At 43.4% G+C, this 17,012-nt stretch overlaps 1 protein-coding gene across 1 annotated transcript in view; it reads left to right on the forward strand.

Moving 5' to 3' along the window:
* The first annotated feature begins 3,942 nt into the window (after window positions 1-3,942).
* Window positions 3,943-17,012, forward strand: part of LOC140462883 (microtubule-associated protein 1 light chain 3 alpha) — a 41,744-nt gene continuing 28,674 nt past the window's right edge. The window contains exons 1-2 of the mRNA XM_072556304.1: window positions 3,943-4,091; window positions 7,950-8,005. Of these exons, the coding sequence (XP_072412405.1) occupies window positions 4,052-4,091; window positions 7,950-8,005 (96 nt within the window). The 5' untranslated portion in view covers window positions 3,943-4,051. The remainder of the gene's footprint in view (window positions 4,092-7,949; window positions 8,006-17,012) is intronic.

The following is a 17,012-nucleotide window of genomic DNA, read 5'->3' on the forward strand; positions in this document are numbered from 1 at the left end:
GAGTTTTCACATTTTGTCCCAACATAAGCCTTCTTCTTCTTCTTGACCAGGGATTCCACTTCCTTAGTAAACCATGGCTCATGCGTTCTATATCTTCCTCCCTGCCTGACAGGTACATACTTATCTAGGACACACAGGAGCTTTTCCTTGAATAAGCTCCACATTTTTAATGTGCTCATCCCCTGCAGTTTCCTTCCCCATTCTACGCTTCCTAAATCTTTCCTAATTGCATCGTAATTTCCCTTCCACTCTTGCTCAGTGGAGTATACTTATCCCTTTCCATCACTAAAGTAAACCTGACAGAATTGTGATCGCTGTCTCCAAAGTGCTCACCTACTTCCAAATCTAACACCTGGCCAGGTTCATTACCCAGTACTAAATCTAAATTGGCTTCGCCCCTTGTAGGCCTGTCTATATACTGTGTCAGGAAGCCCTCCTACACACACTAGACAAAAACTGACCCATCTATAGTACTCGCACTGTAGTGATCCCAGTCAATATTTGGATAGTTGAAGTTCCCCATGACAACTACCCTGCCTCTCTCACTCCTATTGAGAATCATCTTTGCTATCCTTTCCTCCACTACTCTGGGCCTATAGAAAACTCCCAGCATGGTGATTTCTCCTTTCCTGTTTCTAACATCAGCCCATACTACCTCAGTTAATGAGTCCCCAAACATCCTTCCTACAACTGTAATATTGTCCCTGATCAACAATGCCACACCTCCCCCCCTTTTACCATCTTCTCTGTGGGAAGCCAGGGAAGTGATTGCTGGGCCTCTTACAGAGATATTTGGATCATCAATAGTCACGGGTGAGGTGCCGGAAGACTGGAGGTTGGTTAACGTGGTGCCACTGTTTAAGAAAGGTGGTAAGGACAAGCCAGGGAACTATAGACCAGTGAGCCTGACATCGGTGGTGGGCAAATTGTTGAAGGGAATCCTGAGGGACAGGATGTACATGTATTTGGAAAGGCAAGGACTGATTATGGATAGTCAACATGGCTTTTTGTGTGGGAAATCATGTCTCACAAACTTGATTGAATTTTTTGAAGAAGTAACAAAGACGATTGATGAGGACTTCAGTAAGGTTCCCCATGGGAGACTGGTGAGCAAGGCTAGATCTCATGGAATACAGGGAGAACTAGCCATTTGGATACAGAACTGGCTCAATGGTAGAAGACAGAGGGTGGTGGTGGAGGGTTGTTTTTCAGACTGGAGGCTTGTGACCAGTGGAGTGCCACAAGGATCGGTGCTGGGTCCTCTACTTTTCATCATTTATATAAATGATTTGGATGTGAGCATAAGAAGTATAGTTAGTAAGTTTGCAGATGACACCAAAATTGGAGGTGTAGTGAACAGCGAAGAAGGTCACCTTAGATTACAACAGGATCTTGATCAGATGGGCCAATGGGCTTAGAAGTGGCAGATGAGTTTAATCTAGATAAATGTGAGTTGCTGCATTTTGGTAAAACAAATCTTGGCAGGACTTATACACTTAATGGTAAGGTCCTAGGCAGTGTTGCTGAACAAAGAGACCTTGGAGTGCAGGTTCATAGCTCCTTGAAAGTGGAGTCGCAGGTAGATAGGATAGTGAAGAAGGTGTTTGGTATGCTTTCTTTATTGGTCAGAGTATTGAGTACAGGAGTTGTGAGGTCGTGTTGCGGCTGTACAGGACATTGGTTAGGCCATCCTGGGGTGGGGGAGTCCAGAACTAGATGGCATAGGTTTAGGGTGAGAGGGGAAAGATACAAAAGAGACCTAAGGAGCAACGTTTTCATGCAGAGGGTGGTACGTGTATGGAATGAGCTGCCAGAGGAAGTAGTGGAGGCTGGTACAATTGCAACATTTAAAAGGCATCTGGAGGGGTATATGAATAGGAAGGGTTTGGAGGGATGTGGGCTGGGTGCTGGCAGGTGGGACTAGATTGGGTTGGGATATCTGGTCGGCATGGACTTGTTGGACCAAAGGGTCTGTTTCTGCTGTACATCGCTATGATGCAAAATTCAGTGAAACATTACGTGCCATTCTGAACAAGGTAAAATCCAGTGTATGAGTAACTGATTAATTTCCCCTTCTATTTATCATATAGATTTTACAGCAGAGAAGCAAATACTGGTAATCATATAAAAATGCTGCGTGGACAAAATTAGTCCCTACTGGTCAGTTCTCATCCTTCATGAGGTTGAACAAGAATTAGACTTCATGGTGACAAAGTTAGTACAGTTTGTGCTTGAGGTCAGGTGTGGGCAGTGTGGAGTGAGAACTACATGGCAATGACAGCACAGGAGCAGGCCATTTGGCCCAACTGGGTTGTGCTAGTGTTTTGACTCAAAAAGAGCCTCATCCTGCCCCTCTTCATCTTCCTGATCAGAAAATCTGATCAGGGAGATGAAAACCTGATCATTTCTATCTGATGATCTTTTCCAGTTGCCCCTTCATGGGGATGGTAGCAGAGTAATGATGTTTCTAGACTGGTAACGCTAGGGACCTGCTCTAGAGGTATGAACTATCAAAGTTGGCCTTAGAAGCTAGGATTTTAAATGTAATTAATTTGTAAGTCTTTATTTTAAAACAATTGTTAAAAAATATTCATGAACTACCATTTTTGCTATATTAAAAGCAAATATGTTACTATTCCAGAGGGAATGGTAAATTAGTGGTTAAAGTAGTAAATAGTAAAATAGTAGAATAGAAATCTGCTGCCCTTGCCTGGCCTACTGATCCACAGTACTGTGGTTGACTTATCTGCAATGAGCTAGCAAACTGCTAAAGTAAAAAAGAAAACTACAGATGCTGGAAGTCTGAAACAAAACCAGTAATAATTGGAGAAACTCAGCAGGTCTGGCAGCATCTGTAGAGAGAAAGCAGAGTTAACATTTTGAGTCCAAATGCTGCCAGACTTGCCCAGTTTCTCCAATCATTTCTATTTTTTGTAGCAAGCTAATAAATTGTACAAAACTGCTACAGAAAACACTACATTCACTGGAATGCTTCAAGAAGGCTGTGGTCAGAGGCAATTAGGAATAGACAATAAATATTGGCCTTGTTAGTGACTCACAACTCAAAAAGCAATTTTATAACATCCCATGTTATTGCCTCCTTTTGGTTCTGCATGTTCTAATCACTCTGGATGAAGACGTTTATTCTCAATTGTCTACTGGAGTGACGACTATCTTAAATTTCTGTCATATTTATGTCTCCCCCACTTCGTCACCATGTCATCTTTATCAAACCCCATTTTAAAGCAAACCCTGGAAATGGCAGATGAAGAATTAAGTCACTTTAGCAATGTCAGTTATCAGTATCGCATCAAAGGGTTAATTAGTATTCCGAATGGATCTGTGACCTCACCCAAATACTGAGTCACCAGAGAGAGAAACAAAAACAAACCTAAAATAAAACAAAGAACTGCGGGTGCTGAAGATCTGAAACAAACAATAACGGGCAATACTGGGGAAACTCAGTAAGTCTGGAAGCACTTGTGGAGAGAGAAAATGTTAACCTTTCAGGTCCAGTGACGCTTCTTCTGACCTGCTGAGTTTCTCCAGCAATTTCTGTTATTTAAAAAAACACACGCTTTAACTAAAGAGATCAACAACAAGTGAAGAGACCGATACTATCCAATGTGTCGACTATGATCAACTAACGGCGTGATATTTTATAATATTATCACAGCAAGCGGACAAAGTACACTATCTGCCGAGCGAGTTGTGTAAAAATTAAAATCAGGATAACTAACAATCTTTTCTCGTTGAATGTAATCTAAGTTGAGATGGTTGTGTTTCGTTCGAATACCGTTCAACCGAAAACAAAATGAAGACATTCCCCACTCCCCTTGCTGCCTTGCCCTGGGGTGTTTGTGAGAGGTGGGCATTTAAACTGTGAAGAGAACTTGTCACTTTCTTCCCCGGGTCCTCCCCCTGAAGTATCTTTTGCGTTGACGTCAAAGTGTTCACGTGATGCGGTTTGTTACATCGCCCTGTGTTTGGACACACCAGGAACTGCACCGTCCGCTTGAGCTGATTATTCTCGGGTTCTCCTGCTCAGAAAATGCCTTCTGATAAGTCATTCAAACAGAGGAGAAGCTTCGGTAGGTGGTCGAGCAAAGGGGAGACCCACCGATGAACAGACAGAGAGGGAAGGAGAGAGAGAGACGGCAGAGGGGGAGATGTACCACTTGGGGAAGAGTGTGTCTTAGTTATGTGTCTCTGTCTTTCCTCCTCTCTCACCGCCACCCCCCTCTTCTTCTGCGGGACTGTTGCTGTTTTTATTTTTCTCTCTTATTTGCCTTTGACCTTCTCTCAGCTGACTGGGTTGGGGGTGGAGGGGATATATCGGTGAGGATTCTTGTAAACAGCTGCTCGGAGGACACAGGCAAATCGGAGCGGGGGGGGAGGGGGGTGGTGAGGGGCGATGAGGGAGAGAGACAGAGACAGAGACAGAGAGAGGAGAAAAACGAGATGGATCGGTTGCAGCCACCAATGATGCAAACGTCTCCAGAAGTGCCTTACGAAGGGAAAGTCTGAGATCCCTGGTAGCCCGAGGACAATGCGTGCACGCACCTAATCCCCAGAATCTTTGTACTTAACCATTTTATTTGTTGAAGTGAATTTCAGTTATTTCCTCGCCGTTTTCTCCATATCTGGAACGAATCAGCCTAATATTGTGAATCATTGATCCTCTTTTTGTAACATTGTTTTTATAACTGTGTCTGGAGCTAACCTTAAAATAATTGGTGAGCCAGGGCTTCTTAAAGGACGTGAGGGTTTATTGTTGCAGTATTCATACTTTGGAAGCCATTTTACAGTAAAATCGCCCTTTTTAAACCCTGTTTTAGTAACAATGGAAATTAATCTCCTTCCCCCCCCCCCCACTTTTTTTTAAAAAAACAGATCTTTCGTTTTCTACGCAAAACGTAGTTACAACATTTTGGCAAATTCTGTTTGACGTTGGATAATCTAGTTTAAAAATAGACTTTATAAAAAAAACTAAATGATTTTGTCAAGAAGTACTGGAATAAATGTTGGGAGATTTTAAACATTCGATCTTTATATTTGACCCAGACAGTTTGTTTTTACAGATTTCACTATGAACTCCCAGGGTAACTTGTTCTGTAGTGAAAACAAAGGCAGAAATCATTTCAGTCTGTGTTCAGTTACATATTTGGCACTAATTTGTGAAGCAAAACAACTACACTTTTTTTTTCTATTATCTGCTTAACCATTCAATTACCATTTAATAAAAAAGTCAAAAACTGATATGAAGACAGTTTCAGTTGAGAGGGTAACAAATTGTGTATATGCAATAGGTTATTATGAATTAGGATAATAGGAGCTAATTAAGGTTCAAAGTATATTCATCTTTTGAAATGTGCTAACTTTGAGCAAAAAATGTTTCTGCTTTCCCATACTAATGTCGCAGATGGTGGAGATATTTGAAACCATAATTCCATTTTATGTCAATTACTGAGTTGAGGCCTAGTTTTGAGATGGGTTATCACCAGGGGAGTTGAACCCTGGCATTTCTTTCTTAAATGTGATTTTCAGATTTCACACAAAAGCCTGTAATTTCCATTTTTAGCTAAAACAAGACGCAGTAGAATGACTATATGTAAATTATGATTCTTTTTTCCTCACTACGTTGTGGTTTGCAATACTGTACTTTTTCTCTCTCCTTCAACAGTAGGAGTGTAAACGCATTGCTCTTTCCCTATAAAACCAAGATGCTCTATAATATTGTATTTTTCTATAATGCTTGTCAATGATCCAATAAATCAATGAGTAAATATTTTGCCCTTTATTGTCTAGGAGAAAGTGAGGACTGCAGATGCTGGAGATCAGAGCTGAAAAATGTGTTGCTGGAAAAGCGCAGCAGGTCAGGCAGCATCCAAGGAGCGGGCATAAGCCCTTTTCCCGACCTCTCCGCCCCACCCCCTCTCCGGCCTATCACCCTCACCTTAACCTCCTTCCACCTATCACATTCCCAACGCCCCTCCCCTAAGTCCCTCCTCCCTACCTTTTATCGTAGCCTGCTTGGCACACCTTCCTCATTCCTGAAGAAGGGCTTATGCCCAAAACGTCGATTCTCCTGCTTCTTGGATGCTGCCTGACCTGATGTGCTTTTCCAGCAACACATTTTTCAGCTCCTTTATTGTCTAGTTTGCTTAAGTGACAGATATCACTACATTTTACTAAATTCACTTTAAAAAAAAACTAAGGTTAGGAAGGTTTTAAAGTTTTAATAAGACATTGCAGCTTTCAAGGTAACTAACAAAGGCAATCATTCTTGCCATAAAATCTTGTTGTTCACCACATTCTGTTGATGTTGCTGTCTTCAGCTTTTGTGGATGAAGATCTAGAGGCTACCAGGCCCTTGAAGGACCTTCCTTCACCTTGCTTCCAAATGCATTCAATCCACTGATGTGGAGCAACACAGCACCTGACCTGGTGAGACACTGGTGCATAGCCAATGTCAGCTCATGATGCAAAGGCTGTATTCTGTACTGTGTGGACCCCTTTCTGTATACCACCTTTCTCCCCCATTTGAATTGATCTTGAACAGCATTATTTTCTTTCTTTCATGTGAGATGGGCATCAAACATTTCTTGAGGTAAAAACAATGACTGCAGATGCTGGAAACCAGATTCTGGATTAGTGGTGCTGGAAGAGCACAGCAGTTCAGGCAGCATCCAAGTAGCTAGGAAATCGACGTTTTGGGCAAAAGCCCTTCATCAGGAAGCCTGAAGGGCTTTTGCCCGAAACGTCGATTTCGAAGCTACTTGGATGCTGTCTGAACTGCTGTGCTCTTCCAGCACCACTAATCTAGAATCAAACATTTCTTGCCTGTCCTGAATTGCTCTGGACTGGGTGGCATTTCAGAGAACTGTAAAGAGTGAATCATATTGTTGTGGGTCTGGAGACCTAGGTGTGCCAGGCCAGGTAAGGATGGCAGATTTCCTTCCCCTAAACAGCATAGTGAAATGGATGTGCTTTTACAACAATCGATAGTGTCTCCATGGTCACCATTCAGCTAAATTCCAGATTTTTGTTGAATTCAAATTTCATCATCTGCCATGGTCAATTAAAGTAATGGGGTTCTAAATGATCAGATCAGTAATGACAACACATTGCCACAATTTTCCCCATAATGACATGCTTGACCGTGGGAGACCCCCAACCTCTCCCAGTTCCTGCAAAGGCTGTAACAATGTCCACACCTTACCCAAGGACCTTGATCCACTCAACTATTTCTAGAGAACTGTATTGAGCTTGTTCAATACCCTGATTCTGTAAAGTCACCAAAGGACTGGTCTGTCGTTATTAAGAGAGACCACTGGTGGTGGTTTAACCTGAGGGTCACTGTGCTTCAGTTGAAGTTGAGAAGGTGGAACCTTCATTACAAACATTGTGATGACCCACAGATGGTATCTGAAATCTAATATTTTTAAATGTAACCTTTCATGGGGTGTGGGTTTCACCGGCATTGCATTTGTTGTTGTGGTGAGCACTGGTGCATAGCCAATGTCAGCTCATGATGCAAAGGCTGTATTCTGTACTGTGTGGTCACCATTCTGTAAACCCACCTTTTTCCCCCAGTTGAATTGATCTCGGACAGCATTATTTTCTTTCCTTTTGTGTGAGATAGCCATCAAACATTTGAATGACTCCTGTCTGTGGGGGGAGGAAGTAGTATGGAGGGGAGTTGTAGGATTTTGACCCAATGCCTGTACAGAAATGTGTATGGATTTCCAAGTCAGGATGGTGTGTGACTTGGAGGGAACTTTTCCAGGTAGCTGGTCTTCCCAACTACTTGCTGCCCTTGTCCTTCCAGTTGGTAGAGGTCATGGCGTTGGCAGGCTTGGGACAAGGAACAATTCAAGAAGTCAGCTTTCTCCGTGACAGATGAGCTCAGAATAATATTATCTTACTTTTCTTTATTTGTGGTACAGCTGATCGAATTAAAGAAGTTCAACAGATCAGAGACCAGCACCCTAACAAGATACCAGTAAGTGGCCTTTCATTGCTAATTTTTTTTGCATGTCAAAACATTTTTTATTGGAAATATATCTTTGATGTAATGCCTCGTTTTAGACCCTACCTGGAGAGCAACAAATGACTGAACTATGGCGAGAGAGGAGGGGAGCGGGGTTAATTCGATAGTTTAAGGAACAAAAACAGAAATTGCTGGAGAAACTCAGCAGGTCTAGCAGCATCTTCGGGGAGAGAAACAGTTAAGGTTTCAGTGACCTCTTTGTTTTTGTTTCAGATCTTCAGCATCCGCAGTTCTTTTGTTTTATGCTATGGATAGTTCCTGGGCTGTTTCTTTTGTCGTCAGTTTTAGTTTTGCTGTGCATGATAAGGGTGTGGCAAACAGGGAAGCGATCCCGCCCCTTTTCTGCCCGTGCCGGCGACACACAGACCGGGATCAGGCCTCGCTCTGCAGACGTGCTCCGTGCCGTTGGAGAGCGGAATACCCTGCCTTTGTCAATAAAACACAGGCGGCATTACCTCATTGCTTTTTACCGCATTGCGTTTCGGGAAGGAAGCTTAAAGGCACGATAGCTCCAGTGCAAACTGAACTAAGTGATAACCAGACCCCCCCTCCCTTCAACCCAATACAATCCACCAAGCCGCCAGAAACAAAGGCTCTGGCTGGCGAGTGCAGGATTTTAACATTACACGTTGCATTTGCGTGTGTGTGTGTGCGCGCTGGGAGCTAGTCTTCAAGACACAAGATTGTCAGGCTGTGTGCATTTGTGTTAGTTTAAATCGAGTTTCAGATCACTGCGTTCTTTTGGAGGAGTTTGGGGGTGGTGGTGATTGGATGGAGGATTGACATTTTAGAATTACTTCGAAAACAAAAAATACCGTAAATAAGATTTGGGGGGTGGGGGGAGCGTTTGGTGAGAACTCAGTTTCTGTAATGCTGGCTGGTAGTATACTTCGAAACTTAGATTTTTAAAACCCACCTCCGTGGAATTTTCATTTGCAAATGAAGAATGGCAGTTTTGTTGAGGTGCTGGATAATTGCCAGTGTTCATAGAACTCCAGGATGAGTAGGTATTGTTAGTGGAGATACCCTCAGCAGAGGTCAAGCTGAGATTTTGTGAGGGTCATGATTTGAGTGAATGTCAGAATGGGCTAGAGGAGCTGAATGGTATACTCCCTATGTGAGTATATTTGTGCAGTATCCATGCAAATTGTTTGTCCTGTTTTCAATGATGAGCCAAGTGTGGAACCATGTTCTACAGTCTGTTGCCATTGAACATATCAAGGTTTGATGTCAAGGGGCAAGCTTGCAAAACTATCCATCAAAGTAGGGCCGACGCATGCAACTGCTGCTCTTTGTAATAACCCATGGACCCCATAGAGTCCATGTTTACATGGAGAGAGAGTAGTGTGACCTAACTGGTCTTGTGTGCAGTCACACTGCATTTCAGCTCCTGAGCCGTTTTCATTACTCGTCTTTATCACCAGCTTTTGAAATTTCAGGAGGATAACTGTTAGCGCAGTACAATGTTAAACCACTTGTCCCATGTATCTGTTTGAGGCAGACTCAGACTGAAAAGTCCAGACCCTATTAATAACAATGATGCAATGACTTCACTGTTTTTAAAAAAAAATCCATTCCTTTTTCCCAGCAGTTGCTGTTTACCATTGTCCCTTGGTTAGGTGGGTTCAAATAATTTCATTAACGTAGTCCTAGATACTTTATCTATTCCTGTTGTTTTGAGTTCTAACTTAATTTTGGCATATAAATTTATAAAAGCAGATAATATTACACATTCTGACACAGTCTGTCTCCCTGGGACTATAATTCAAATGTCATGAGCTCATTTTTCCTGAGTGTCTGGTCACCTTGGCTTCATCTGTCCTATCTCGGCATCTCCGAGATGATTTTTCCATGAAACACTGGGTCTACAATTCTGACCAAGTCAGGTTTAAACCAAAGCTTCCAAGAATCATAGGACATCTACAATGTGGGAGCAGGCGATTCAGCCCATCAAGTCCACACTGACCACCTGAACAGCATCCCCCACCAGAACCACCCCTCCTACCCTATCCCTGTAACCCCACATTTCCCATGGCTAATCTAGATAGCCAGCATATCCCTGAACATTCTGGGCAATTTAACATGGCCAATCCACCCTAAACTGCACATCTTTGCACTGTGGAAGGAAACTGGATCACCCAGAGGAAACCCCCAGACACACTGGCAGAATGTGCAAACTCCACAGAAACCTGAAGGATGGCATTGAATCGGGTCCCTGGCACTTTGAGGCAGCAGTGCTAATCACTGACTCAGCGTGCCACTTGATGTCCTTCTCTAATCAAACTTTCTGCATCTCAAAAGAGATTGAAAAGACTGTTAGATCAGAGTATTAGTTCCTCTCTTTCCTTAGCCTGTAAAATCACCAGCAACTTTGTCATTACTTAGTTGACTGGAGGCTTTGAGTTCATAATATGGGCTAATTTAAGGCCATTCTCTCTTAGTTGGCATATCCTGCAGTGCCTATATACTCTGAACGTGGCTATTAAAATAATTTGCAATAGGATTGGTCATTTGAGATAGATCATGCAGCACGATCACAGACCCTTTAGGTCCAACCAGTCCATGCCAACCCTAAGTCCAAATTAAATGAGTTCGCACTTGCCTGCACCTGGCCCATATCCTTCCTCACATTTCTTTTTCATGTATTGATTTAAAAGCCTTTTAAACATTGTAACTGTACCTGCGTCTGTCACTTCCTCTAAGTTCATTCTTTCTGTTTATAAAAAAAAATTACCCCATGCCTTTTTAAAATCTTTCTCTCTCCTCCAAAATATGTCACCTTTTCTTGAAATTTTCCACCGTAGGAAAAAAAACGCAGCTACTCATCCTACCTGTGCCCCTCATGATTTTATAAATGTCAAATAATGTCACTCCTCAATCTCCTACACTGCAGTGAAAAAAGTCCAGCCTCTCTTTATAACTCAAGTCTTCCATCTCTGGCAACATCCTAGTAGATCTCTTCTGAATCTTTCCAGTAATATCCTTCCTATAACAGGGTGACCAGAACAGGTCACAGTACTCCAGAAGAGGTCTCACCAATGTCTTGTACAGTCTTGATGTCATGTCCAAATTCCTATAATCAGGTCTGGGCAATGATTGCAAATGCAACACAAATTCCAGACAATAACCATCAATAAGAGGCAATCTAACCACCATATCTTGGCGTTCAATGGTGTTACCGCTGCAGAATCCCCCACTATCAACATCCTGGGGATTATCATTGACCAGAAACTCAACTGGACTTGCCACATAAACACAGTGGTTACAAGAGTAGGTTAGAGACTAGAAAACTGTGGTGACTAACATACACCGCCGCCGACTCCCTCAAGCCTGTCCACCATGAACAAGGCACAAGTCAGGAGTAAAATGGAATACTCCCCACTGACCTGGATGGGTGCAGTTCCAACAACATGCAAGAAGTTTTACACCATCCAAGACCAAGCAGTCCACCTGATTAGCACCACATCCACAAGCATCCATTACCTCTACCACCAACACACAATAGTAGCAGTGTGGACTATCTACAAGATGCAGTGGAGAAATTCCTGGAAAGATCCCAAGAGAACACCTTCCAAACCCACGACCACTTACATCTCAAATGACAAGGGCTGCAGGTACGTGGGAACACCACCACCTGTAAGTTCTCCTTCAAGCCAAGCTAACTCTTTAATCTCAGATAACTTAGTTTCACAATATGCTTCCATTTTCAAGAGCCCTGGTCCATACAGCGGTCTTCATCCAATGATTTCACAGGACTACTCAAAGCTCAAAATGAAACTTAAACAAAAACATTCTAAACTATAGTTTGTTTATTGCGATCTTAACAAAAAAAACCTGTGAATTTCTAAACTAGAGCTTGTTTATCTTTTTCAGTGGTAAAACTCTCTACAAAACCACCTAACTTATTAATTCTAAAAGTAGGCCTTGAAGACTGTTTTGAAAGAAATCATGATGGCTACAGAAATATTTAGAACTTCAGACATACGTAAAAACCAAAGTCCAAGTAGTCTTGAAACATGTAGGATATGGAAGATATAGAATGTGGGGGAATAGATGCTGACATCTTGAAAACTGTCCATATTACAGAGGAGGAAGTGATGGATATCTTGAAATGCATAAAAGTGGGTAAATCCTCAGGACTGATCAGGTGTACCAGAGAACTCTGTGGGAAGCTAGAGAAGTGATTGCTGGACCCCTTGCTGAGATATTTGTATCATCGATAGTCACAGGTGAGATGCCAGAAGACTGGAGGTTGGCTAATGTGGTGCCACTGTTTATGAAGGGTGGTAAGGACAAGCCAGGGAACTATAGACCAGTAAGCCTGATGTCATTGGTGGGCAAGTTATTGGAGGATGTACATGTATTTGGAAAGGCAAGGACTGATTAGGGAGTGGTGACATGTCTTTATCCTTGTGCATGGGCAATCACATTTCACAAACGTGATTGAGTTTTTTGAAGAAGTAACAAAGAAGATTGATGAGGGCAGAGTGGTAGATGTGATTTATATGGACTTCATTAAGGCGTTTGACAAGGTTCCCCACAGGAGAATGGTTAGCAAGGTTAGATCTCATGAAATACAGGGAGAACTAGCCACTTAGATACAGAACTTGAGGATAGAAGACAGAGGGTGGTGGTGGAGGGTTGTTTTTCAGACTGGAGGCCTGTGACCAGTGGAGTGCCACAAGGATTGGTGCTGGATCCACTACTTTTCATCATTTATATAAATGATTTGGATGTGAGCATAAGAGGTATAGTTAGTAAGTTTGCAGATGACACCAAAAATAGAAGGTGTAGTGGTCAGTAAAGCAGGTTACCTCAGATTACAATGGGATCTTTGAGATGGGGCAGATGGAGTTTAATTTAGATAAATGCAAGGAAAGCAAATCTAAGCAGGACTTATACACTTAATGGTCAGGTCCTAGAGAGTGTTGCTGAACCAAGAGACCTTGGAGTGCAGGTTCATAGCTCCTTGAAATTGGAGTCACAGGTAGATAGGATAGTGAAGAAGGTGTTTTGTATGCTTTCCTTTATTGGTCAGAGTATTGAGTACAGGAGATGGGAGATCATGTTGTGGCTGTACTGGACATTGGTTAGGCCACTTTTGGAATATTGCATGCAGTTCTGGTCTTCCTATCAGAAGTATTTTGTGAAACTTTGAAGGGTTCAGAAAAGATTTACAAGGATGTTGCCAGGGTTGGAAGCTTTGAGTTATCGGGAGAGGTTGAATAGGCTGGTGCTGTTTTCCCTGGAGCTTCGGAGGCTGAATGGTGACCTTATAGAAGTGTGTATAATCATGAGAGGAATGGACAGGATAAATAGACAAGGTCTTTTTCCCTGAGGTGGAGAGAGTCCAAAACTAGAGGGCATAGATTTAGTGAGAGAGAGGAAACATAAAAGGGACCCAGAGAGCAACTTTATAGAGTTTTATAAGATCCTGAGGGGCACGGATGGGATAAATAGACTAGGTTTTTCACCTAGAGTGGGGGAGTCCAGAATTGAGGGCATAGGTTTAGGGTGAGAGGAGGAAGATATAAAAGGGACTAAGGGGCAGCGTTTTCACACACAGGATGGTATGTGTATGGAATGAGCTGCCAGAGGAAGTAATGGAGGCTGGTACAATTGCAATATTTAAAAGGCATTTGGATGGGTATATGAATAGGAAAGGTTTTGAGGGATATGGGCCAGGCTCTGGCAGGTGAGACTAGATTGGATTGGGATATCTGGTCGGCGTGGACGAGTTGGACTGAAGGGTCTGTTTCCGTGCCCTCTGTCTTAAATTTACAGAATAGAAACTGTCCTCTTGTGCAAAAACAAATGTCAGAGACCTAGTTGGGCTATATAACATTGAATTAATGTGACTTGTGAAGAAGGTTACCTCAGACTACAATGGAATTTTGATCAGATGGGCCCATGGGCTAAACTGTGGCAGGTGGAATTTAATTTCGATAAATATGAGGTGCTGCATTTTGGAAAGACAAATCAGGGCAGGACTTGTACACTTAATGTTAAGGTCTGAGGGAGTGTTGCTGAACAAAGAGACCTTGGGGTGTAGATTGATAGTTCCTTGAAAGTGGATTTGCAGGTGGATAAGATAGTGAAGAAGGCGATTGGTATGCTTTCCTTTATTGGTCAGAGCATTGAGTATAGGGAGTTGGGAGGTCATGTTGATGCTGTACAGGGCATTGATTAGATTAGATTTCCTACTGTGTAGAAACAGGCTCTTCGACCCAACAGGTCTACACTGATCCTCCAAAGAGTAACCTGCCCAGGCCCATCTTCCCACATTTACCCCTGACTAATGTGACTAATGCATCTAGTACTATGGGCAATTTAGCATGGCCAATTCACCTGACCTGTACATGTTTGGATTGTCGGAGGAAACCCATGCAGACATGGGGCAAACGTGCAAACTCCACACTGTCAGTTACTTGAGCCAGGAGTTGAACCCAGGTCCCTGGCGCTGTGAGGCAGCAGTGCTAACCACTGAGCCACCGTGCTGCTCCTAGGTCACTGGTTAAGGCACTTTTGGAGTATTACATGCAGTTCTGGTCTGCCTCCTATAGGAAGAATGTTGTGAAACTTGCAAGAGTTCAGGAAATATTTACAAGGATATTGCCAGGGTTGGAGGGTTTCGCAATTCGGAGAGACTGAATAGGCTGAGGCTGTTTTTCCCTGGAGCATTGGAGGTTGAGGGGTGACCTTATAGAGATGCGTATAATCATGCAATCTCAGTCCCAACCCTCAGACTCAGCACCGCCTTCTTGACCTGCAATCTTCTTCCCGACCTCTCCGCCCCCACCCCCTCTCCAGCCTATCACCCTCACCTTAACCTCCTTCCACCTATCGCATTCCCAACGCCCCTCCCCCAAGTCCCTCCTCCTTACCTTTTATCTTAGCCTGCTTGGCACACCCTCCTCATTCCTGAAGAAGGGCTTTATGCCCAAAACGTCGATTCTCCTGCTTCTCGGATGCTGCCTGACCTGCTGCGCTTTTCCAGCAACACATTTTCAGCTCTGATCTCCAGCATCTGCTGTCCTCACTTTCTCTGGGAATGGATAAATAGACAAGGTCTTTTTCCCTGAGGTGGGGGGAGTCCAGAACTAGTGGACATAGATTGAGTGTGAGAGAGGAAACATAAAAAGGACCTAAAGAGCAACTTTTCACAGAGGTGGTTGCCATGTATATGGAATGAGGTGCCAGAGGAAGTGGTGGCGTTTGTACAATTACAATATTTAAGAGGTATCTGGATGGATATATGGATAGGAAGGATTTAGAGGCATATGGGTCATGTGCTGGCAAGTGGCACTAAACTAGTTTAGGGTATATGGTCGACATGGGAAAGTTGGAACGAAGGGTCTGTTTCTGTGCCGTACATCTCTATGACTCTGTGATTTGCAATTTCAGTCTTCCGTCAATATTAACGTAGATCTCCTTATTCAAAAATAAATGGTGGGCGGCACGGTGGCACAGCGGTTAGCACTGCTGCCTCACAGCGCCAGAGACCCGGGTTCAATTCCCGCCTCAGGCGACTGACTGTGTGGAGTTTGCATATTCTCCTCGTGTCTGCGTGGGTTTCCTCCGGATGCTCCGGTTTCCTCCCACAGTCCAAAGATGTGCAGGTCAGGTGAATTGGCCATGCTAAATTGCCCGTAGTGTTAGGTAAGGGGTAGATGTAGGGGTATGGGTGGGTTGCGCTTCGGCGGGGCGGTGTGGACTTGTTGGGCCGAAGGGCCTGTTTCCACACTAAGTAATCTAATCTAAAAGTAAAACAAAGCCCAACCAATTTAACGTGGCAAGCAAAGCCTATGAACAACCCAGGCAAAGCTTCCTGGTCTTTGTGGGACTGATTGTCAAGACTGGTAGTTCCATTAAGTCCATGGACCATTGTCTGAACTCATTATCTCCAAATACAAATAGTAGAATCCTCCAAGCCTTTGCATCAGCAACCTGCCTGTGGTTTCAGGAAGGGCTGTGGTGTTTGCACCATCATCTTCACCCTCCGACAAATGCAAGAGAAAGGTTGCAAACAACAGGTGGGACTTTGGTGTGCCTGTGACTTGATAAAAGCCTTTGATATGGTAAGTTGAGAGGCCTTGTGGAAAGTCTTAGCTAACCATAGGCGTTCTGATAGAGTTGTAAATCAGATACAGCAACTTCACGATGAAATGCTGGTGAGCCACTAACTGTGGCCAAGACACCGATAAATAGATTGATAGTTCCTTGAAAGTGGATTTGCAGGTAGATAAGATAGTGAAGAAGGCATTTGATATGTGTTTGGTCGGAGCATTGAGTACAGGAGTTGGGAGGTCATGCTGCAGCTGTACAGGACATTAGTTAGGTCACTTTTTTGGAATACTGCATGTAATTCTGGTCACCTTCCTATCAGAAGGATGTTGTGAAACTTGAAAAAGTTCAGAAAAGATTTACAAGGATGTTGCCAGGGTCGGAGGATTTGTGCTATAGGGAGAGGCTGAACAGGCTGGGACTGTTTTCCCTGGAGCGTCAGAGGCTGAGGGGTGACCTTACAGAGGTTTATAAAGTTATGAGGGGCATGGATAGGGTAAATAGACAAAGTATTTTCCCTGGCGTGGGGGAGTCCAGAACTAGGGGGCATAGGTTTAGGGTGAGAGGGGCAAAATTTAAAAAGGAGCTAAAGGGCAACTTTTTCACGCAGAGGGTGGTGTGTGTATGGAATGAGATGCCAGAGGAAGTGGTGGTGGCTGGTACAATGACAACATTTAAAAGGCATCTGGATGGTTTTATCTGGATAGGAAGGGTTTAAGACCATAAGACCATAAGACATAGGAGTGGAAGTAAAGCCATTCGGCCCATCGAGTCCACTCCGCCATTTGATCATGGCTGCTGGGCACTTCAACCCACTTACCCGCATTCTCCCCTTAGCCCTTAATTCCCCGAGACAACAAGAATCTATCAATCTCTGCCTTGAAGACATTTAGCG

This window comes from Chiloscyllium punctatum, chromosome 37, assembly GCF_047496795.1.
Source record: "Chiloscyllium punctatum isolate Juve2018m chromosome 37, sChiPun1.3, whole genome shotgun sequence".
NCBI classification, from domain to species: domain Eukaryota; kingdom Metazoa; phylum Chordata; class Chondrichthyes; order Orectolobiformes; family Hemiscylliidae; genus Chiloscyllium; species Chiloscyllium punctatum.